Source organism: Cetorhinus maximus, chromosome 5 (genome assembly GCF_964194155.1).
Source record: "Cetorhinus maximus chromosome 5, sCetMax3.hap1.1, whole genome shotgun sequence".
NCBI classification, from domain to species: Eukaryota; Metazoa; Chordata; class Chondrichthyes; order Lamniformes; family Cetorhinidae; genus Cetorhinus; species Cetorhinus maximus.
Window position 1 is genome coordinate 158,084,527 of NC_135883.1, and position 24,696 is coordinate 158,109,222.

The following is a 24,696-nucleotide window of genomic DNA, read 5'->3' on the forward strand; positions in this document are numbered from 1 at the left end:
GGAAGCAGAGAGTTGGCATAAATGGGTCTTTTTCTGGTTGGCAGGATGTGACGAGTGGTCTTTTGTCTGCACTGGAGTGCTGTGTTTGGCTGCAGTAGAGAGCTTCAGTTGGAGATTGGAGACTAAGAGAGTATAAGCGTTAAATTAAGGGTAAAATTCTATCTAAAGTCTAGTCTTTCTTTAATTTAACAATTAACTAAAAGTTGCTGTTAGGGTTAGAGGAAGGTGAGTTTTAGACCGGAGAGGAGAGGCCAGAGAGCATAAGACCATAAGACCATAAGACATAGGAGCAGAAATTAGGCCATTCGGCCCATCGAATCTGCTCCGCCATTCAATCATGGCTGATAAGTTTCTCAACCCCAAAAAACAAGGGTGTAAAACAAATGGTGCAACATAAAGATGACTAACAAGGTTAGAAAGACATGTCTAAAGGCATTGTCTCTTAATGCATGGAGTGCTCACAATAAGGTAGATGAATTAACAACGCAAATAGATATAAACAGTTCTGATATAGTTGCAATTATACAGACATGGCTGCAGGGTGACCAAGGAAAGGAACTGACCATCCAGGACTATTCAATATTTCGGAAGGACAGACAAATAAGGATAGGAGCTGGGGGAGCATTGTTAGTAAAGGATGAAATCAATGCAATAGTGAGGAAGGATATTGGCTCAGAAAATCATGATGTGGAATCCTGTTTGGGTGGAGATAAGAAATACCAAGGGGCAGAAAACATTAGTGGGGTTTGTCTATAGGCCCCGAAATAGTAACGCAGAAAGGCATTAAACAGGAAATAAGGGTACAACTGTAATCAGGGGTGACTTTATTCTACATATAGATTGGACTAATAAAACTAGTAATAAGGTTGTGAAGGAGGATTTCCTGGAGTGTATACATGATGATTTCTTAGATCAAATATTGAGGAACCATCTAGGCAGCAGGCTATCCTAGAATGTGTATTGTGCACTGAGAAATCCCTTGGGGAAGAGTGACCATAAAATGATAGAATTGCCCATTAAGATGGAGAGTGAAGAAGTTGAATCCCAAACTATGGTCCTGAATCTAAATAAATGGAACAATGAGGGTATGAGGTGCGAGTTGTCAGTAATGGATTGGGGAACCTTACTAAAAGTCTTGATGGTGGATAGGCAATAGTTAATATTTATGGAAGGTATGCATGAATTACAACAGTCATTCATTCCTGTTTGGTGCAAAAATAAAACAGGAAAGGTGGCTCAAACATGGATTACAAAAAAAATTACAGATAGTATCAGATCCAAGGAGGAGACATATAAAATTGCCAGAAAAAGCAGCAAGCCTGAGGATTGGGAGCGGTTTAGAATTCAGCAAAAGTGGACAATAAGATTGATCAAGAAGGGGAAAATGGAGTATGAGAGTAAACTTGTCGGGCACATAAAAACTGATTGTAAAAGCTTCTATAACATGTGAAGAGAAAAAGTTTAGCAAAGACAAATGTAGGTCCCTTAGAGTCAGAAACGGGGGAAATTCTAATGGGGAACAAAGAAATAGCAGAAGAAGTAGACATACATTTTGCTTCTGTCTTCACTAAAGAGGACACAAATAATTTCCCAGAAATGTTAGGGAACCAGGGGTCTAATGAGAGGGAGGAATTGAAGAAGATCAGTATAAGTTAAAAAAATGGCGCTAGAGAAATTAATGGGTTTAAAGGCTGAAAAATGTCCAGGGCCTGATAATCTGCATCCCAGAGTACTAAAGGAAGTGGCCCTGGAAATATTGGATGCATTGGTGGTGAACTTTCAATATTCTATTGACTCTGGAGCAGTTCCTACAATTGGAGGGTGGCAAATGTAACAATTTAAAAAAGGAGGGAGAGAAAAAACAGAGATTTACAGACCAGTTAGCGTAACATCATTAGTGGGGAAAATGCTAAAGTCTATTATAAAAGACATGGTAACAGAACACTTGAAAAGCATTAACAGGAATAGACAAAGTCAGCATTGGTTTATGAAAGGGAAATCATGCTTAACTAATCGACTGAAGTTTTTTGAAAATGTTACTAGTAGAATAGATAAGGGAGAACCAGTGGATGTGATGCATTTGGATTTCAAGGAGGCTTTTGATAAGGTCCCACATATGAGGCTAATGGGCAAAATTAAAGCACATGGGATTGGTGGTAATATTCTGGCATGGATTGAGAATTGGTTGATGGACCAGAAACAGAGAGTGGGAATAAATTGATCTTTTTCCGGATGGCGGGCGGTGACTTGTGGTGTACCGCAGGGATCAGTGCTTGGGCCCCAGATATTCAGGAGAAATATAAATGACTTGGATGAGGGAACCAAATGCAATATTTCCAAGTTTGTTAATGACACAAAACTGGACAGAGTTGTGAGTTGTGAGGAGAATGCAAGGAGGCTTCAGGGCGATTTAGACAAGTTGTGTGTGTGGGCAAACATATGGCAGATGCAGCATTATATGAATAAATGTGAAGTTACACACTTCGGTGTGAAAAACAGAAAAGCAGAGTTTTATTTAAATGGTGATATATTGGGAAATGTGGATGTACAAAGGGATCTGAGTGTCTTTGTACACCAGTCAATGAAAGTAAACAGGCAGGTGCAGCAAGCAATTGGGAAGGCAAATGGTATGTTGACCTTCATTGCAAGAGCATTTGAGTTCAAAAGTAGGGATGTCTTACTACAGTTATACAAGGCCTTGGTGAGACCACACCTGGAGTGTTGTGTGCAGTTTTGGTCTCCCTACCTAAGAAAGGATATACTTGCCATAGAGGGAGTGCAGCAGAGGTTCACTAGACTGATACCGGGGATGGCAGGACAGTCGCATCAGAAGAGATTGGTTCGACTGGGCCTGTATTCACTAGAGTTTAGTAGAATGAGAGGGGATCTGATTGAAACATATAAAATTCTAACAGGGCTAGACAGACTGAATGCAGAGAGGATGTTTCTCCTGGTTGGGGAGTCCAGGGACCACACTCTCAGGATACAGGGCAGGCCATTTAGTGCTGAGTGGAGGAAAAATGCCTTCCCTCGGAGGATGCTCAATCTGTGGAATTCTCTACCACAGAAGGGTGTGGAGGCCAGGCCGCTGAGTATATTCAAGAAATAAATTGATAATTTTTTGGATATTAGTGGCATCAAGGGGTATGGTGAGAAAGTGTTGAGATAGAGGATCAGCAGTGATTATAGTGAATGGTGGAGCAGGCTCGAAGGGCCGAATGATCTACTCCTGCTCCTAGTTTCTATGTTTCTTGTGCCACAGGAATCAGTGCTGGAGCCTCAACTTATCACAATTTATATAAATGACTTTGATGAAGGGACCGAAGGAATAGTTGCTAAATGTGCTGACAAGACAAAGATAGATCGGAAAGTAAATTGTGAAGAGAATGTAAGGAGGCTACAAAGTGACATAGGTAGGTTAAGTGAGTGGGCAAAGATCTGGCAAATGGAGAGTAATGTGGGCAACTGTGAACTGGTTCATTTTGTCAGTGAGAATAAGAAAGAATCTAATTATCTAAATAGTGAGAGATTGCAGATCTCTGAGATTCAGAGGGATCTGGGGATCCTAATGCATGAATCATCTGGAGTATTGTGAACAGCACCGCTCTCTATACTTAAAGAAAGATGTAAGTGCATTAGAAGCAGTTCAGAGAATGTTTACTAGACTAATGACAGGAATGAGCAGGTTGTCTTATGAGGACAGGCTGGACAGGTTAGGCTTGTATCCACTGGGATTTAAAAGAGTAAGAATTGACTTTATTGATACCTTCAAGATCCTGAGGAGCCTTGACAGGGTGGATGTGGAGAGGATGTTCCACCTTGTGGGAGAATCGAGAACGAGAGGTCACTGTTTAAAAATAAGGACAGCTTATTTAATACAGAGAGGAGGGGGGATTTTTTCTCTCAGGTAGTTGTGAGTCTTTGGAACTCTCTTCCTCCAAAGGCAGTGGAAGCAGAGTCTTTGAATATTTTTAAGGCAGAGCAAGATAGATCCTTGATTTAAAAAAGGGGTGAAAGGTTATCAGGGGTAGACTGGAATGTGGGGTTTAGTTTACATTCATATCAGCCATGATCTTATTGATTGGCAGAGCAGGCTCGAGGAGCTGAGTGGCCTATTCCTGCTCCTAATTCGTATGTTCATTTGTATCAGCCAAAATTGAAAGAAACACAGAGTACAGCTAAACCCTGAAGCTAATTTACTTTTGGAAGGGAGCCAACCAGCCAGTCACTTCAAAACACCCCATTACACAGGTTGGAAAGAAAACATTTAGCCTTCACTAATTCTTCAATGATAAGATTTATTAATAAAATAGACAATAGGAGCTTGTTTTGTCTCTGCAGGCACTGGGCGGAATCGTCCCAGATTTGCTTTAAGTGAGTTTAGCGGGCGGGTAAAAAGACATTTTACCCATCAGCCTGAAAACAGCTTATTGTCCCAAACCCACCGTGTTAATTATGCATTCCCAGGAAACACACCGTTTCCATGCCAGGCGGCCTCTCATTTGCCCTCCACACCATCATCTCACCACTTCACACCAGGCACCATATTTAAAGTGTAGCTGCGGCAAAACCTCTCAGTGCTTCCAGCCCACGGCTGCTGCACAGAAGACATAGTCCTGAATGGAAAAAAGACTGCAGCCCTCCCAGTTCAATGACATGTCTGTCGAGCACCTTTTGGACATAGTGGAGACTCGCCGTGATGTCCTCTAACCCCCGCTCTGGCCGCAGGATGGGCAGCAACATCACCAATCCGGCTTGGAAGGCTGTGGCAGTGTGGTCAGTTCCAATGCCCTGCACAAGAGGACTGCCACCCTGTGCCACAAGAGGATGAATGACCTCCCCAATTCCACCATGGTAAATCTACCCTTTCTCCTCACGGGGTCAGCCAGGGGCCCTTGGGCACCCATAGGGGGGAGGATCAGCAGGTGCACACCCTGAGGCCATCCATTCAGGTGACTCCGGGAGTGTCCGGCTCATCTTAACCCCCTCTTCCTGTGGCCTCAACAGCTCCAGCAGCAATGGCCGAGGAGGGTTCCACTGCCACACAGCAGGACCCCGAAAGCAGGCCGGGGCCCTCCAGGTCTCAGCCTCCAGAGGAAGCCAATCCTCTGCCTCCTTGTTCTGACGAGCACTGTTCATGTCACTCAGATATGAAACGTTTCTGCACAAGATCAAGCTAGGAGTCTCAGTCCATGGCCTCTCCCCTGTGCTCTGTGCAGCCTTCAGACCAAAGTAATGGTGTATCCTCACGCTCCATGGACACATTCCTGATGCCTGCACCTCGGCTGTGCTTGTTAGTGCTGCCGGAATGTTGTGGGTAGTCATCCCAGTGATCCATCATTCTCTCTGTGTGTTCTCAGCACCTTTAAGGTGGGCTGGCCCCCATCTCCTCTGCATCTGTTACCAGTGACGCTGTGCTCCTGAAGGGCTCAGGTACTTAAGGTGGACAAAGGATCAGATGCTCCTTAAGTTTCAGGGCTTTGTCTCTTTGATTTGACCCCGATCACAGAGCGGAAGCGAGCTGCCCTTTGCCAGACAGGAGTCAGACATTCTCAGAGGCTATGTAAACATATTAGCTGAGTCTTCACTGCATGTCGTCTTCATCCTTCTGCAATCAAGTTACGATTAGGGCCTCCACTGCATCTCCATGACAGGAGCATTATCACAGAGGGTATGTGTTCTGCCATAAGCCAGACTGGATTCAAATATTCATAAATGTAATGTGAGGATCTTATGGTGTCATCATCCTCCACAAGTCTAGAGGCAATGAGGGCCTCCCGAGCACGTCTGCCTTGTCTGGCCAGTGTGAGGGCCTCATCCTAGTCATGGTTGCCTTCAAGGCCCTCCTCACCCTCACCACAGTCGATGTCCTCACAGGTGGTGGAGGAGGAGGAGACATCCAGGTCCTCTATCTCCTCCTCAGCCAGCTCCTCTCCTGTTTGCAGTACCAGGTTGTAAAGAGTGCAGCAGGCGACGATGATGGGAGACACCCTCTGCGGAGTGTATTGTAGGGTTCCTCCAGACTGGTCCAGGCACCGGAACCTCCTTTTCAGCATCCCGATGGTTTGCTCCACCAGGTTGCAACATGAGCCTCACTATAGTGTTGCTCTGCTACAGCCTGAGGCCGCCGCACGGGTGTCATCAGCCATGTCCTACTCCTCCCTCTGCACAGCCAGTGCCTCAGTCACTCTCTTCTCCATTGTCTTTGCTCTCTGTAAGCCATGAGGCAGACAGCTAATTCACCAGGCTCCATGATCCTGATGTGCTCCTCCTGCAAGATGAAAGAGAGAGAGTCATGGGTCAGTATGGGTGTACTAAGAACCTCTCTCGGTTAAGTTTGAAGTCCCCTTAACACATCCTGGAGAGTTCTGGCCACCACTTGGATGGCCAGAGATTATTGCGCTGCATGGCTGCCCGAAACCCCACCTTCCTCCACCCCACTCCACCCGGCCGATTGGCGGCAGCTTTGCCCATTGGACTGCATGCTGTGCTCTCAGCTCAGGGGCAGGCATTCTCATAACCCATGCTTTAATAAGCTCTGGAGCACTTGGTGGCACTTTAATGCCTCTGTGTTGCTTGAGTGGGCAGATAAGCTCGAGGCCCAACTCCAATCATATCAATGTGGCTGCTCCTGAACTGTCTCAGCTGCAGAGTAAGGGTCACTTTATACAAGGTGTCCCTAATGCGTGGCCGCTTCCCTCACCCACTCCCCCACCCACCAACCCACACGGGCTTGTACACTACCTTCAACTGCAGGGCAGCCTTTGCCCCTAACACCCTGAAAAATGTGCCTGAACCTTGAAGTCTAACAGGTGTCCTTGGTGAGTGCTCTGCAATGTTACTGTGCACTTGCCTCCAAGTTTGCCTCAAAGTGCAGCCTGTCAAGTGCACGCCTTTTATATGCTGTTGTGAAACACATCAGCGTGGGTGGACGATCCGACCGGGGGAGGAATGAGTCTGACAGGTGAGCCTTACAATGATATGCAGGTGTACGCCATTGAGGTTCCCCATGTCCAATGGATGGAAATGCGGCCCGCCATCGATGGACTGAGAGGACGATCACAAACTGGTTTCACAGCTCCCTGGAACCCATTTTTGGCCTTCTTGCCATGTTGTCCGCTCACAGCATCGAACACGCCCGACGCCAGCGGGCACAGACGATTCCACCCACTGCATTTAAAAGATCACACCATGAGGATTAGGCCATTCAGCCACCTTTGGAACATAAAGGATCAGTGTTCCCTTTTGAGAATTACCCCATGTTGAGACAGAGATTTATCAAAATTCAATATAACCATATTGAATTGGTGAGTAAATATATTTATTAATAGTGACTGATTGTTTGAGTTATCCAACAATATTTGCAGGTAAGTTGGATTTATAAATTTCATGTATTTAAGACTATTATTGACATGCTATGTTTAGCTTTAATTATCATTTATAACTTGATGTATAAGCTATAAACTGTAATGGGCTTCAATAAAGCGTGTAAGTTTTTGAAGCATATGCAATGTGCAATCTAAAATATTTATTCTCGGCAATCCACATAAATACACTACTCCAGAAGTCTCATTATGATTTCTAAGAGCTGATATTGTCTGACTTTCAAAGAAGCTGGTCTGCTAAGACAGGCCTCAACGTATGTCCTGTCCTGAGATATTTTGGGGGCTTTGAGACTCCTGGAGCAGAGGGTTTATATTTGAGGAACGAATCTAAGATTATGTTCCTTTAACGCTTAGAACCTCTTCTAGTTGGGACTTTAAGCTAGCAATAAGTTGAAGGGAATTGGCTTACCTTACCGGGAGCTAAAAATAACAGAACCATTAAAAAGGCTACGACCAGAGACGGGAGAAAATGATCCCTGGCATTAGTAAAGTGGTCAGGGAAAAGGTCTGGAAATGATTGGAATTGGGGAAGGTGAAGGGATGCCTGAACTGGAGGTCAGGCCAGGTCCTGGAGTGACACTCAGATAGACTGTTGGGCCTGAATGGATGGTCAGTCTCGAGGGGTTGTGCTATCTATCCCTGTCCTCTTTCCCCAGCCTTCAAAAAATAAAGATGCACATGTCTAGGCTTCTCCTTATTTTCACACTGTGCACCACCCCCCACCGCCACATTCCAGGTTCCCTTTTACCCCAGTCAGTCAGAGCCAGGGGGATTGCACCCCAGTGAGAGGTAGTGCCACTGAAAAAGTAACACAGTGAGAGGCAGCGCCAGGGAAAGAGAAACCGAGTGAGTTCAATGCCAAAGGATCAGCACCCGAGTGAGTGTCAGTGGCAGGAAACAAAAACCCAGTGAGAGGCAGTGCCAGGGATAAAGTAACCCGGTGAGAGGCAGTGCCAGGGATAAAGTAACCCGGTGAGAGGCAGTGCCAGGCATAAAGTAGCCCGGTGAGAGGCAGTGCCAGTGATAAAGTAACCCGGTGAGAGGCAGCGCCAGGGATAAAGTAACCCGGTGAGAGGCAGCGCCAGGGATAAAGTAACCCGGTGAGAGTCAGTGCCAGTGATAAAGTAACCCGGTGAGAGGCAGTGCCAGGGATAAAGTAACCCGGTGAGAGGCAGTGCCAGGGATAAAGTAACCCGGTGAGAGGCAGTGCCAGGGATAAAGTAACCCGGTGAGAGGCAGTGCCAGGGATAAAGTAACCCGGTGAGAGGCTGTGCCAGGAAAGCTTTTTTAAATTATTCATTAAGGGAAGTGGGCTTCGCTGGCTAGGCCAGCATTTATTTCCCATCCCTAGTTGCCATTAAGAAGGTGGTGGTGATCTGCTTACTTGAACCACTGCAGTCCATATGGTGTAGGTACACCTACAGTGCTGTTAGGAAAGGAGTTCCAGGGTTTTGACCCAGCGACAGTGAAGGAACAGCGATATATTTCCAAGTTATGATGGTGAGTGACTTGGAGGGGAACTTCCAGGTGGTGGTGTTCCCATCTATCTGCTGCCTTTGTCCTTCTATAAGGTAGTGGCTGTTGATTTGGAAGGTGCTGTGAAATGAACCTTGATGAATTCCTGCAATGCATCTTGTAGATGATACACACTGCTGCTACTGTGCATCAATGGTGGAGGGAGTGAATGTTTGTGGATGTGGTGCCAATCAAGCGGGCTGCTTTGTCCTGGACAATGTCAAGCTTCTTGAGTCTTGTGGGAACTGCACTCATCCAGGCAAGTGGGGGTGTATTCCATCCCACTCCTGACTTGTGCCTTGTAGCTGGTGGACAGGCTTCGGGGAATCAGGAGGTGAGTAACATGTCGCAGGATTCCACGTCTCTGACCTGCTGTTGCAGCCACAGTATTTATATGGCTGGTACAGTTCAGTTTCTGGTCAGGATGTTGCTGATTGGGGATTCAGTGATGATAATGCCATTGAAAGTCAAGGGGCGATGGTTAGATTCCCTCTTGTTGGAGATGGTCATTGCCTGGCACTTGTGTGGCACAAATATTACTTGCCACTTGTCAGCCCAAGCCTGGACATTATCCAGGTCTTGCTGCATTTGGACATGGACTGGTTCAGTATCTGAGGAGCGGCGAATGTTGCTGAACATCGTGTAATCATCAGCGAACCCAAGGCAGTGTCACGAACTGGACTTCAGTGGGAGTTGTTACCAAGGGTAATGTACCTCAGCCAGTCTCAGTTACCTCAGGAGAGGAGCGGAAGAAACCAACAGGAACGATGTGAAATGCTCAAGTCATTGGGCAGTGAGACCCACACCAGCTTCACCTACTCAGTGAGGAAATGGTGGTCTGTCCCGCGGTTGGAGTGCAGCATGGCCACTGGGTTCCCACTTTCCGCCATTACAGGAAACCCAAGAAATGAAACTGTGCAGACATGAAACCCGAATGTGAAATTGTTTTCTCCCGGGTCACTAACACCAGCGACCGGCAGATCAATCTTCCATTCCAGGCGACTCCCAAACAGGGAGGGTTGACAATCCTGAATGTGTGAACTGGAATCAATTGCAAAATAGCTTCCCGAGTGTTCAGACTTCCCGGGAACCGGCACTCAGAGAGTTAATGGTTTCTAACTTCAGGTAACATTTCCATAATGAATCAGCTAGTGCATTTCTTCAACACATGGTGTTGCTACCTGCAGCTAAACTTTATTCAAAATCATCTTCATAAAACAATATAAAAAGACCTGAGCTCTCTGCTCAATCTGCAGATCCACCTGAAGGTGCTGAGATCATTCAGTGCGTTCACCAGTGATCTGAGCAGACACCAGGATGCTGAGACTCTTCCTAACTGTGTCTGTCCTCTTCTGGCATCAACTTGCTGCACAGGATGAGGTGGACATCTTCTGTGATGAAAATGACTGCACTGAGCCCGCAGAAGTCATTGTGGACAAGGTAAGTATAGTTCAGAGTTTACTGCGTACTGTCATGTTTGTACCAGGGGAAATTATTCCGTTCTGCTGAAGGGCCGTGAGGGCTCGAAGCGTTGACTGATTTCTTCTCCGCCGATGCTGCCAGACTTGCTGAGTTTTTCCAGGTAATTCTGTTTTTATTTTGTTTTGGATTTCCAGCATCCGCAGTAGCTTTTAGCTTTTTGTTGAAATTATTCAATGCCCGTTTTTGGGGTAAATAACCTGTGGTGCCCCCACAGTGCACACCCCAACCCTGAAACATGAGACTGGACTGAAATTGGTCCTTGGGTCTCAGTAACATTTGTCGCGCAAAAACGGAGTGAACACTCAGACCCTGGAGGTTTGTCTAGGAAGTCTTTATTAAAGTCGTGATATCGACGGAGAGCCTAGTCGCATACAACGGAGCGAACCAGTCTCTGACTAACACCTCTTTACACACATAGATATAGCAAAAGGTTCATGACAGAAACTTGGGCAATTACAATAGTTTCAAATGGCTTCAAAGGATAGCGATCAGTGTTAATGATTTAACGATTAGACAGGACAATGTCAATGGTTTAGCAAATAGGCAGGACAATGTCAATGGTTTAGCAAGTAGACAGGACAATGTCGATGGTTCAGCAAATAGGTAGTGCTAATTGGTTACATATCCTGGGCAATGCACACACAATAGTTTTTTTTCTCTTAGATTTTGCCACCGTATCTGACATTTGGAGCCCCTTAGTCTGGGAAGGTAGCACTGGCCCTTTGATTTGCTAATTTATGTGCTGGCTGCGTGACTGGGGACATTTTACAGGAATTTCATTATACATGTATTTTAAGTTTATTTCTCTCACAAGTATAGGTGTATTTTATTTCATTCACATTTGTACGTGTATTTTATTTCATTCACAATTATACGTGTATTTCATTTCATTCACAATTATACATGTATTTAATTCCTCCACAGTCCCTCCTCATTAATCTTTTCTTTTAGATTAACACCAGTGAGGAATAATATCTTCATCATCATACAGGGGTTCATAACCATGAGGAAAAGGCTGGTCCCTGAAAGGGTAAACTTTCTCTCCCCACCAGTGGGCTTCGCTGGGGCCAGTGCGCATCATTTGGGGAATGATTGGGGCACCCCCTAATCCAGTAGAGTCACTATTGATAATCTGAGAGTAGCAAATCCGTAAAGTAACACATGCACAGCACCCTATGATACATGCTCCGACTCTCCCAATTAAAAAGTATAACAACCAACTTCCCCAACCGGAAAACCAGCCTAGTATTGTAGACCATTGAGAATCTCTTTTATAAAAATTGCTCGAACTTTCCCCCGCCTTCTTTATTTCTTGTACCTTGTCCATGACATGCTGTCCCAAGTCAGTGATATTTTCAGAGACATCGGGTACATAAGTGCAGCACCCTGCGCCTATCATAGCACAAGTGCCACCTTTTTCAGCGAGAAGGAAGTCAAGGGCCATCCTGTTTTGTAATACGGTTTGGCATAATGCTATCATTTCAGTGGTGCTGGCTGAGATCTGCTTCTGTGTTTTAATCAGAGCATCAGCCGTTGAATTAGCGACTTTTTCAAGCGCAGCTGCCAGGTTGATAATTTCACGTGAATTACGAGCCGATCCATAAGGGGGCAAAGCAATCATCCAGAATCGTTCAGATTCCGAGATGCCACGGCGATGTAGGCGCCGATGTGGGTGCATATCTGATTTACCTATATGGCGAAGATAGGGATTTAAGTATGCTAGGTAGCAACAGCCCCTCCAGGTGGGAGTGGTTTCGTTCTTTTCCGAATTTCCTACAGGCACATTAGAGAAAAGGGATAGTTGAGGCATCCCAGGCAACCAGGGGTAAGCTTTATCTCCACAAACCCAGTATGTACCATTAAGAGGGTCTGGTGGATGTTCAGTACCGGCGGGCTTTCGGACAGATAGGTCAAAGATGTATGATACTGTAGTATGACAGGAGCTTCGTCCCAGATCATAAGTGCTGAGTGTAAGGTTGGAACACCAACAAGTGGTGTTTACCGGCTCTAGTGGGGCTCTAATTCTAATCCCATGTTCTGTATAGTTCCACCCATTGGCAGGTGGAGAGCGATGGAACCAACCCCTAAACATATTGTGCTGCAGTGTTATAATATTAAAAGCTCGAACATCAGCATACTCAGTGTCATTTAGCACGCCAATTACCCGTCTCTCTCCATGTTGGGGAGTCTGGCCGCATATCCAACAGGCGTCCTGTCCTACCTCTCTACCATAGGTGCGGCATAAAGACAAAAAGGTGTTGGGGTGAGAATCCTTTGGGTACACCCCACAAATTATAGCAAAAAGACAGAATATAGAAAAAAGCAGTATCCAATACATAATGCAAATTAGTTCACTGATAACGATGGTTATAGGACTGCCGGACAATGTTTTTTACAACGAGTGGCGTGGACCCAGTCTTCCTTCCCTTTAGTCTTCAGGGCCGTTCGAGTTGTTAGCAGCACAAGGTAGAGTCCTTTCCACCCTCTCATGGAATTCAGCTGCTGTTTTGCATAGAGGAAAATGAGTACAAATCCAACATTTAGTCCGATGAACTTGCGAGGCTACGGCCTGCATTCATTGAACCGCAGAATTGGTATTCCAGGCCCCCACAAGGACCACGCAGGATAGGATCCAAATCAGAGTCAGCATTCTGACGGCTCAGTTAAAATTCTTGTACAAGCACTTCCGTCCGAGGTCAGCGTCCGCTTGACGTGTGATGCGTGGATCCACAAGGGCGTCCTTCAACCTTTACGGCCATTTGGGTGGTGAGCAGGACATAGAAAGGCCCTACCCATCGAGGTTCCAAACAGTTCTTTCTCCTGAAGGTCTTTACTAGGACTAGGTCTCCGGGCTGGTATTGATGGCAATCTTCAATGGTGGGCTTTTTCTGAGCTTCTACTACCTTTATATGCAAGCTCTTGAGACAGTTAGGGTGAGAGAGCACAGTCATGAGCACCAAGGGTAGAGCTTCAGGCCCTTTCAAACTGGTTTCTTCACATAATTTAGCTAGTTTGTTTTTCAGAATACCATTTTGTCTTTCCATTTCTCCAGTAGACTAGGGGGCAGGGAGGTGATGGTCGCATTGTAAGGCCTTCAACAGTTCCTTTTTCACTTTAGCAGTAAAATGAACAACAATTTTACAACAACAACAGCATCATTTTGTCGGGTGGGATACACCTCCACCCATCGTGAGAACAAACATACTAGAACTAAAACATAATTATATTCCATACATTTAGCCATTTGTATAAAGTCCATTTGTAGGTGTACAAATGGGCCCCATGGCTAGGGTCCTGTACCAGCAGTCACTGTGGGCGTCTTGCCTGGGTTATGTCATTGACATAGGTATGACAGGTATTACTAATACAATGCCTATTAGCATATTACTATTCACTATACATTCAACATTCATTCTACACGTGTTAAACCCCTGAGTTGGCAACCGGTCAAGTCATGATTACTGTGTCGTGAGAGATTCAATAAATGCTCATTAGTTACCCATAAAGGGACTACCCCTTCTTTAGTCTGTCTTAAATTTTCTCGGGCTTGTTCCAGTGCCCAAGATCCATAGGTGTTGCATACATCATTTCTGCTCGCTTTGTCTGAAATATTTTTCCTTATTTCAATTAATTTATTGATAGTCCCCGTATGACTTTCGAGCACGGTAGCCAGACTTTGGATTAACCAATGATGTCCCTATATTGAATATTGTAGCGGCATCATTTATCAGGCTGCGCTTAACGCGGTTCCCTCCCAAGCCTGATCGCATCTCGCCATTGAACTGAACTGCTTCAGTCATCAACTGGCGCGTCAGAGCCGTATAGAGTGCTTGGGTATGGGTTGAGTACCATTGGGGCAGGACGACACCGGATACATTCAAGACTACGGGTACCAGCTCATGGTGTACATTATCATACAAAGCTTCTGATTAACCAGTACCAAACCATTCGTCAGTCCTGGATGCTTAGTCGGACAAGATGGATCAGTCGGTGTGGTTTGAGGGGCTTCAATTATCGCTACTCAGACTGTGAAAGTAGAGGTGGGAGGTGGCTGGGTAGTGGCTCTTTTGGGCAGAGCTCCCATGCTCGATCTGAAGCAACCCTTACTACAATTTGAAAGCATTTGTTCTCCTACTGTTACATTTATCATTCCCCGTTGCGTGTCGCATTCGGCACTGTCCATGCTGTACCAAAGTTCCTCCTGCGGTGCAGGATGAGCATTGATGATACCCGACCTTGTTCCCAGTACTGATAGGCCCACGACCAGGATCGTAGGTCTGTGGAGACATTAACATCAGCTCCCGTTCTCCGGGTTACCGCTTGGTCAATTGTCATGTATCTTTCAATGTGTGTAATGCCTCCATTTACTTCCTGTTCTCATTTCTACAAGTGCGCATGTATCAATGTGTCATAATTACCTCGTATGGTCCATTGTTGCTCTTTGGATTTGCCTTGTTTCCATATCTTTAATCATCTGTCAGTCTCTAACTTCCTCTCTCAACTTATGTAATTGCCTACTTAATTCCCTTACATTGTCCTGTATTTTTCCCTTCTGTGGCCCTACACCTCCTACTATAATACCTTCAGGCAACTGCATGGCCCTTACCTGTTATCATTTCAAATGGGGGTGAACCTGTCGGTCCTGCTTGGGGTAGCCCACAGTGCATTAGAATATTGGGTTGTTCCCTGTCTCTTGATTGATGTTTTTTTTTAAAGTTCAGTTCATCCTTTGCACCATCTCTGGACTCTGGGAGTGGTAAGGAATATGGAATTTCTGTTTAATCTCCATAAGATTGCACACTTCTTTAATGACTCTCCCTGTGAAATTAGTTCCCTGAACTGAATCCAGGCACCCCCACTCCTTCCAGTTTACTCCCTCCTGCTGCTTTCATGTCAGACCTCAATTCCTTAAACAACTCTACAATGCACCTTCTTATCCTATCTTTCAATGTCTCAGTATTTTCACTTCCAGTGATGGTTCTCTCTGGGAACCGCTTAACTCTGTCTACCATCAAAGTGTTAATCCTATGGTTTTACTTTTTGTAGCTCACAGGCACATTAACGTAATCAGTAATACATCTATTTAGCCTTTTTCCAGCTTTCCCTTTACCTGTATCCATCTTGGGGTAAATTGTTGTTAAGTATTATTTCTCCTTACATTTCAATTCCTGAACTACAGATTCCTCATAGTTTTACCTCTAAGTTTTCTTCCCTGACCATGATCATCCTAAGGTTCTCTTGAGTTCAGTTTCTCTATTGTCTTGATTGTTTAAAATGTTTCCTTACTCTTTAGGCCATATTAACTATTCCATTTCAATGGGGATCTCTGTCTCTAGATCTTTGCATATCTCCCCCTGTGCAGTTCCAATGCCTTAGTTGATGGCCAGATTATCAAATTCATTTCCCTTAAACAGTTTGTACATTATGTCCTCTTTCCCTGACTCATTCTCCTACTTTCCTCAGACCAGTTTACACTTGCAACAGCTACCATCTTATCTTGTTCAGGTTGTCTGGAGAGACTTTACAATCCAATAAAGTATTCTCATAACAGTTTTAAAACAGAAATCAGGTATTGACATGTTTTGCTTCCTTTTCTTCTTCTCAAAGATTTTATTGTCTTAAAAGTAACTCACTAAATTGTGTCTGACCCGTTTCTTTTAAAATTATCCCAGATTCATTAACTCCGCCAAAAATTGGATTTCTGCCAAACTTTGCCAAGGTCTTGAGCTTAGCTTCATATTTTGGGAACAGACTTACAAACACAAAAGCTTGCAGCATTTGAATTAGTGCCAATTGTTGTCAACCCTTTTAAAATGAAAATTCCCTTTTGAGAACTTTATCAAGAACCAAACCTCAAATTTTTAAACTTTGTAAGAACTGTAATTTACACTATGAATATTAAAACAACCTCTTTCTCATGTATAATGATTTGTATCCAAGTCATAATTTCCGTATGTTTATCGACACATTCTTTATCTTAGATAGCATCCTAGTGATTCAAAAATAACCTGTTAAATTACACTGCACTTTACACCTCAAGATTGTCCCCAATTCAAATTCCAGTGCTTTTGGAAAGCAGAATTCCTTTAATATTTAATTCATCTCTTCAAAAGAAACCCCTTTTTATCCATTGGAACCATCTAGACCTTGTGTTTATGTCTTTTGGTTTTCCTAGAATCCTTCTGAATTTCAAGTAATATCTTTTTCTCAAAATTTTAGAATATGAACTTGCATGTATTAATCCCAGAGATAAAAACAAAAAGCTACTGCGGATGCTGGAAATCCAAAACAAAAACAGAATTACCTGGAAAAACTCAACAGGTCTGGCAGCATCGGTGGAGAAGAAAAGAGCAGACGTTTTGGGTCCACATGACCCTTCAACAGAACTGAGGTATAGTTAGGAGAGAGGTGAAATATAAGCTGGTTTAAGGTGGGTGGCGGGGGGAGAGAGAAATTGAGGGTGGGGTGGTTGTGGGGACAAGCAAGCAGTGATAGGAGCAGATAATCAAAAGATGTCACAGATAAAAGGATTAAAGAGGTGTTGAAGGTGGTGATATTATCTAAGAAAAGTGCTAATTAAGATTGGATGGCAGGATACTCAAAGTACAGCTCTAGTGGGGGTGGGGTGGAAAGACTAACAAGGTATTAGTTGTAGATTTAAAAATAATGGAAATAGGTGGGAAAAGAAGAATCTATATAAATTATTGGAAAAAAACAAAAGGGAGGGGGAAAAACGGGGTGGGGATGGGAGGAGGGGGAGTTTAAGATCTAAAGTTGTTGAATTCAATATTCAGCCCGGAAGGCTGTAAAGTGCCTAGTCGGAAGATTATTTAATTAGCACTTTTCTTAGATAATATCACCACCTTCAACACCTCTTTGATCCTTCTGTCTGTGACATCTTTTGATTATCTGCTCCTATCACTGCTTGCTTGTCCCCACAACCACCCCACCCTCAATTTCTCTCTCCCCCCGCCCCCCACCTTAAACCAGTTTATATTTCACCTCTCTCCTAACTATACTTTAGTTCTGTTGAAGGGTCATGTGGACCCGAAACGTCAGTTGTATTAATCCCAATCAGCTTGGAAGCTGGTGATGAGGGTTATTCCCTACTAGTCTGCAAGGGGGTGGTACAAGGGTTGGTTCATCTCAAACAAATGCAAGCCCTGTTTTATCTTTACACTACCTTCAAATTACAATTTTTGCCAGAAATCTCAACTCAAACCTTATACTCAAAACTTTGATACAGCAAAAGGTTCGTGACAGAAACTTGGGCAATTACAATAGTTTCAAATGGCTTCAAAGGATAGCGATCAGTGTTAATGATTTAACGATTAGACAGGACAATGTCAATGGTTTAGCAAATAGACAGGACAATGTCGATGGTTCAGCAAATCGATAGTGCTAATTGGTTACATATCCTGGGCAATGCACACACAATAGTTTTTTTCCTCTTAGATTTTGCCATCGTATCTGACATCCGGAGCCCCTTAGTCTGGGAAGGTAGCACTGGCCCTTTGATTTGCTAATTTATGTGTTGGCTGCGTGACTGTTTGGGGACATTCTACAGGAATTTCATTATACATGTATTTTAAGTTTATTTCTCTCACAAGTATAGGTGTATTTTATTTCATTCACAATTATACGTGTATTTTATTTCATTCACAATTATACGTGTATTTCATTTCATTCACAATCATGCACAATTATACATGTATTTTATTCCTCCACAACATTTTATTCATGAGCTGCTGTCGGCTGATTGGTCTCCACTGTCAGCTTGTGTAGTGAGAATATCAGGGTTTCCGTCTCCAGCAGTGGGTCTAAAGTGGATTTGTGAGCCATTAGCACGAATGGGGGATTGGATAATGGACAGAAAGAGGACAGAAAGACCTTGCATCACTCTGACCGCTCACCACCACCCCCCACCATTATCCTCTGACCGTCCCACTCCCTGATTACACCACAACCCCCTGACTAATCCCCACACCCCACCCCTTCGAACACTATACTCCCCCACTCCTCCAATCCATGACTATCCCAAAACACTCTGAATACATCCCACCCCTGACTATCCCCAAACCACCACACCCCTTTCCTACCTCGATGACCCTACGACTAACCCACACTGAACTAACTATCCTACCAGTCCCGTCGACTATCACCTGAACTCCAAACCCCCCCTGAATACCCATCGCCTCTCACTGCTCCCTATCCTTCCTGACATCATAACCCTCCCCCACACCTGGGTGAGTGAAAAGGAGCGGAGTGGCATCAGAAGGTGATTATCACTCCCCGGATGTTGTGAGCCATTAACATGAATAGGGGATTGGATAATGGACAGACAGAGCTATGGGGTTTTGATAAACTGTGGTAAACATTTAAAGAAATAAATCCAAATTCTCAGTGAAACCACATTCCATTGAGAAACAATAAATTTTCCGGGAATACTGGTCCATCCAAGGCTTACCACATAAAATAATGGGGAGCCAAAGGGTGAAAGAGAGTGTGGAATTTGGAGTAATTAATATAGAAGAAAATAAGCACTAGAGAAACTAATGTGACTAAAGGCTGACCAATTCACTGTACTTGATAGTTTACATCCTTGGGGTCAGTTCAGTGGATCGATACGATTCTCTGCAGCTATGACCGGGTGTTCCGAAGGCTGTGCTGTCTTTTCTGCTGCCAAGAGATATATGCCAGTTAGGTGACTGGGCAACAAGTTGGCAGATGGAATATTTTGTGAGCAAGTGTGAGGCTATTCACTTTGATAAGAAGAAAATCAGAGGGTCATCAGAATGGTGGAGTGGTAAATAGTGAGGAGAATATAGGCAGGCTGGTCAGATGGGCTGATCAGTGGCAAATGGAATTTAATCCAGATAAGTTTGAGGTGATGCACTTTGACAGGACAAATGAGGCACGGGAATACACGATGAATGGTAGGGCCCTGGGAAGTACCAAGGACCAGAGGGACCTTACTGTGCATGCCCACCGGTCCCTTAAGGTAGCGGGACAGGTAGATAAGGTGGTTAAGAAGGCAAATGGGATACTTGCCATTATTAGCCGAGGCATAGAATATAAGAGCATGGAGGTTATGCTGGAACTGTATAAAATGCTGGTTCAGCCACAGTTAGAGTATTGCGTACAGTTCTGTAATCGGCGGTATAGGAAGGATGTGATTGCACTAGAGAGAGTGCAGAGGAGATTTACCAAGATGTTGCCTAGGCTGGAGAGGTTTACGCATGAGGAGAGTTTGGATAGACTGAGGTTATTTTCCTTGGAGCAGAGGAGATTCAGGGGGGACATGATTGAGGTGCGTAAAATTTTGAGGAGCATAGATATGGTAGACAGGAAGGAACTCATCCCCTTGGTGGAGGGATCAATAACCAGGGGGCATAGATTTAAGATAAGGTGCAGGAGGTTTAGAGGAGATGTGAGGAAGAATTTTTTTGCCCAGAGGGTGGTGTGAATCTGCAAACTCACTGCCTGAAAGGGCGGGAGAGGCAGAAACCCTCATAACATTTAAGAAGTATTTGGATGTGCACTTGCAATGCCATGGCATACAAGGCTATGGGCCTAGTGCTGGAAAATGGGATTAGAATAGTTAGGTAATTGTTTGACCTGTGCAGACTCAATGGGTGGAAGGGCCTTTTTCTGTGGCTCTAACTTTTGAATTGGTATAAAGAACATTTCCATTTTGGTATTTAGAAGCATTTGGTATCTTAATCCAAGAAACTCAGAAAGTTTTTATATGGGTATAACAAATGATTAGAAAAGCAAACATTAAGTTGCCCTTTATTGAAAGGGGTTTGGAGTTCTAGAATAATGAAGTCTTGCTCCAATTGTACAAGGCTTTAGGGAGACCACACCTGGAGTACTGTGTGTAGTTTTGATTTCCTGATCTAAAGAAGGATGTACACACTTTAAAGGCGATTCATGAAGATTCACGGGGGTGATTTCTGGGATGCGGAGGGTTGTGCTATGATGAGAGGAATGATAAATTGGAGCATGCTCTCTGGCATTTAGAAGAGTGAGAGGTGATTTCATTGAAACGTACAAGATTGTGAAGGGGCTTGGCAGGGCAGACACAGGGAGGTTGTTTCCCCTGATTGGGAAACCTAGAACACGGGGGGACAGACTCAGGATAAGAGGTTAATCATTGAGGACTGAGAGGAGGAGGAGGAGAAATTTCCTCACTCATAGGCTTGTGAATCTTTGGATTACTGCCCCAGCAGTCAACTCTCCATCATCAGTAAAGCAATGGAAGGGGTCATCAACAGTGCTGACAAGCAACACTTGCTTAGCAATAACCTGCTCACTGATGCCCAGTTTGGGTTCCGCCAGGGACACTCAGCTCCTGACCTCATTACAACATTGGTTCAAATATGGACAAAAGAGTTGACTGCCCTTGACATCAAGGCTGCATTTAACTGAGTGTGGCATCAATGAGCCCTAGCAAAACTGAAGTCAATGGGAATCAGGGGGAAAACTCTCCACTGGTTGGAGTCATACCTAGCACAAAGGAAGATGGCTGTGGTAGTTGGAGGTGAATCATCTCAGCTCCAGGACATCACTGCAGGAGTTCCTCAGGGTAGTGTCCTCGGCCCAACCACCTTCAGCTGCTTTATCAATGACCTTCCTTCCAACATAACGTAAGGAGTGGGGATGTTCGCTGATGATTGCACAATGTTCAGCACCATTCTCGACTCCTCAGATACTGAAGCAGTGAAGTGGGTGGTGGTGTGTGTCAGCTTCACCTCTGAATTCTGAGTGGTCCGAATCACTCCCACTCCCTGGGTTCGAGACCTTGGACTTATTTGGGGGTTGTGACAAAGTTCAGCAGACAACTGGTTTTGGTGCAAGAAAGAAACTGGGTTTATTGTGGTCACAAATGAACTTATATCATTCGGATTATACTGAGATTATACAGACCTACACAGTACACTTAGATAAGAATGGGGAACACACGGCATAACGAGGGAAAATCATGCTACTAATCCCCTTACCCTTGTCCCAACCCCAAAACCTAACTAAATTGAACTAGGAGAGGTCAGGGATCATGCTCAGCAACCCAGGGCTCCTTGACAGTTCAAAATCCAGCCAGGTAAGCCGGTTACAGTTTTGGGGTACGCTCTTTGTGTCCTCTGGGGCCTGCCGTCCCCACATGGTCCTGGTCTGTGGAATCTGCGAAGGTTCTTCAGTTGGGTGGAGGGCGCAGTTGGACTCCAAGAGACTGAGTGTGCGTTTGTGTGTGTGTTTTTTTGTGTGTGGGTGTCTGACTTTCACTCAGTCACAAGTATGTCACTCATTCTCACCTTCACACAAACACACACACTGACCTTCTCACAGTGGGTGAGGGTGAGTGAATGAGTGAGAACCCTGAGATTGGGAGTGATCTGGACACACGCACACACACGCACACACACTGGCTCTCACACTCTGGTCATTTTTATTATTTACTCTTCTTTAACTTAACAGTTTATTGCCATGACATTGCTGTACTTCCAGAAGCACAGAATCACACAGTGCAGAAGAGGCCCTTCGGCCCATCGAGTCTGCACCGACACGTGAGAAACACCTGACCGACCTACCTAAACCCATTTACCAGCACTTGGCCCATAGCTTTGAATGTTATGATATGCCAAGTGCTCATCCGGGTACTTTTTAAAGGATGTGAGACAACCCGCCTCCACCACCCTCCCAGGCAGCGCATTCCAGACCGTCACCACCCTCTGGGTAAAACAGTTTTTCCTCACATCCCCCCTAAACCTCCTGCCCCTCAACTTGAACTTATGTCCCCTCGTGACTGACCCTTCAACTAAGGGGAACAGCTGCTCCCTATCCACCCTGTCCATGCCCCTCATAATCTTGTACACCTCGATCAGGTCGCCCCTAAGTCTTCTCTGCTCCAACGAAGACAACCCAAGTCTATCCAACCTCTCTTCATAACTTAAATGCTTCATCCCAGGCAACATCCTGGTGAATCTCCTCTGCACCCCCTCCAGTGCAATCACATCCTTCCTATAATGTGGCAACCAGAACTGCGCACAGTACTCCAGCTGTGGCCTCACCAAGTTTTATACAACTCCAACATGACCTCCCTAATTTTGCAATCTATGCCTCGATAGATAAAGGCAAGTGTCCCATATGCCTTTTTCACCACCCCACTAACATGCCCCTCCGCCTTCATAGATCTATGGACACACAGGCAAATTTTCCTTTGTTCCTCAAAACTTCCTAGTGCCATGCTGTTAATTTAATACTTCCTTGTCAAATTACTCCTTCCAAAGTGTATCACCTCACACTTTTCAGGGTTAAATTCCATCTGCCACTTATCTGCCCATTTGAACATCCCGTCTATATCTTCCTGTAGCCCAAGACACTCAACCTCACTGTTAACCACCCGGCCAATCTTTGTGTCATCTGCAAATTTAGTAATCCTGCCCCCCACATAGTCATCTATGTCATTTATATAAATGACAAATAATAGGGGACCGAGCACAGATCTCTGTGGTATGCCACTGGACACTGGCTTCCAGTCACTAAAGCATCCTTCTGTCATCACACTCTACCTCCTACAACTAAGCTAATTTTGAATCCAACTTATCAAATTACCCTGCATCCTATGTGCATTTGCCTTCTTCATAAGTCTCCCATGTGGGTCCTTGTCAAAGGCTTTGCAGAAATCCATATAAACTACAACAACTACACTACCCTCATCGACACAACTGGTCACCTCCTCAAAAAATTCAGTCAAATTTGTTAGGCATGATCTCCCTCTGACAAAGTCATGCTGACTATCCCTGATCAAACCTACCTCTCCAAACGGAGATAGATTCTCTCCTTCAGAATTTTCTCCAATAGTTTCTCTACCACTGACGTGAGACTCACTGGTCTGTAGTTCCCTGGATTATATCTACAACCCTTCTTAAATAGCAGAACCACATTAACTGTTCTCCAGTCCTCTGGCACCTCCTCATGGCCAGAGAGGAATTAAAAATTTGGGTCTGAGCCCCTGCGATCTCCCCCCATGCCTCCCTCAGCAGTCTGGGACACAAATTATCCAGACCTGGAGATTGTCCACTTTTAAGCTTGCCAACACCTCCATTACCTTGTCACTCCCTATATCAATTTGTTGAAGCACCTCGCAGTCTCTCTCCCCAAGTTCGATACCTTCATCCTCATTCTCTTGGGTGAAGATAGATGTGAAGTGTTCATTCAACACTCCACCGATGTCCTCTGGCTCCCCCCATAGATTGCCCGCTTGGTTCCTATTGGATCCTACTCTTTCCCTGGTTATCCTCTTCCCATTGATATACTTTTAAAGTATCTTGGGATTTTCCTGACTTTTACTATCCAGAGCTTTCTCATACCCCCTCTTTGCTCTCCTAATTGCTTTCTTAAGCTCCACCCTGCACTTTCTGTACTCCACTAATGCCTCCGCTGATTTGCTCCCCTTGTCCCTGCTAAAAGCCTCTCTTTTCCTTCTCATCGTATCCTGAATATCTCTGGTCATCCATGATTCTCTGGGCTTGTTACTTTTTCCTATCAGCATGGAGGGAACATTTTGAGGCCTGTACCCTCCCCATTTCCTTTTTGAACGCTCCCCACTGCTCTTCTGTAGACTTCCCCACAAGTAACTGTTCCCAGTCTACCTTGGCCAGATCCTGCCTTATTTTACTAAAATACACTCTCCCCCAATCCAAAACTTTTTTTTGCAACTTGTCTATTTCTTTGTCCATAAGAAGTTTAAATTGTACCATGTTGTGGTCGCTATCACTAATCTGCTCAGCAAATGTTTCTTTCCTTAAAACTTCAGATTTTTTTTTAAAAATCACTTTATTGTTGTGCCAAATCTTATCTTTCTGAAATTTGCTCATACTCCTCTTGGGTGTGAAAAATATGCAAATGTGGCCCCCGGAGCCGAAAGGTTGGACAAGCCTGGGTTAAAGGAAGGTTTTACAAATCCCTGCTCCATCCTAGATTCATCCCACCCTGCACCATCCTGTTTAAAATTTAGCAGAATGTGGTCACACTGTGGGACTAAAATGTCCCAGGGGAGGACTATTCCTGATCATTCGTTGTAGCTTTGGCAAAAAAAAGTTAATTGAAATCCCAGAAACCCTCTGAGAGAAAGAAAATTCTCTTCATCTCTGCCTTAAAAGGGCGACCCCTAATTTTAAAACAGTGCCCACTAGCTCTGCTCTCACCCACAAGAGGAAACATCCTTTCCATGTCCACCTTATCAAGACCGTTCAGGATCTTCTATACTTCAATCAAATCACCCCTCACTCTTCTAAAGTCCACTGGAAACAAG

General features: G+C 44.6%; 1 protein-coding gene across 1 annotated transcript in view; it reads left to right on the forward strand.

Annotated features, from left to right (window-relative positions):
• Window positions 1–10,190: 10,190 nt before the first annotated feature.
• The window catches only part of LOC144680394 (uncharacterized), a 41,354-nt gene continuing 26,848 nt past the window's right edge, over window positions 10,191–24,696 (forward strand). Inside the window, exon 1 of the mRNA XM_078541364.1 lies at window positions 10,191–10,340. Within this exon, the coding sequence (XP_078397490.1) occupies window positions 10,218–10,340 (123 nt within the window). The 5' untranslated portion in view covers window positions 10,191–10,217. The remainder of the gene's footprint in view (window positions 10,341–24,696) is intronic.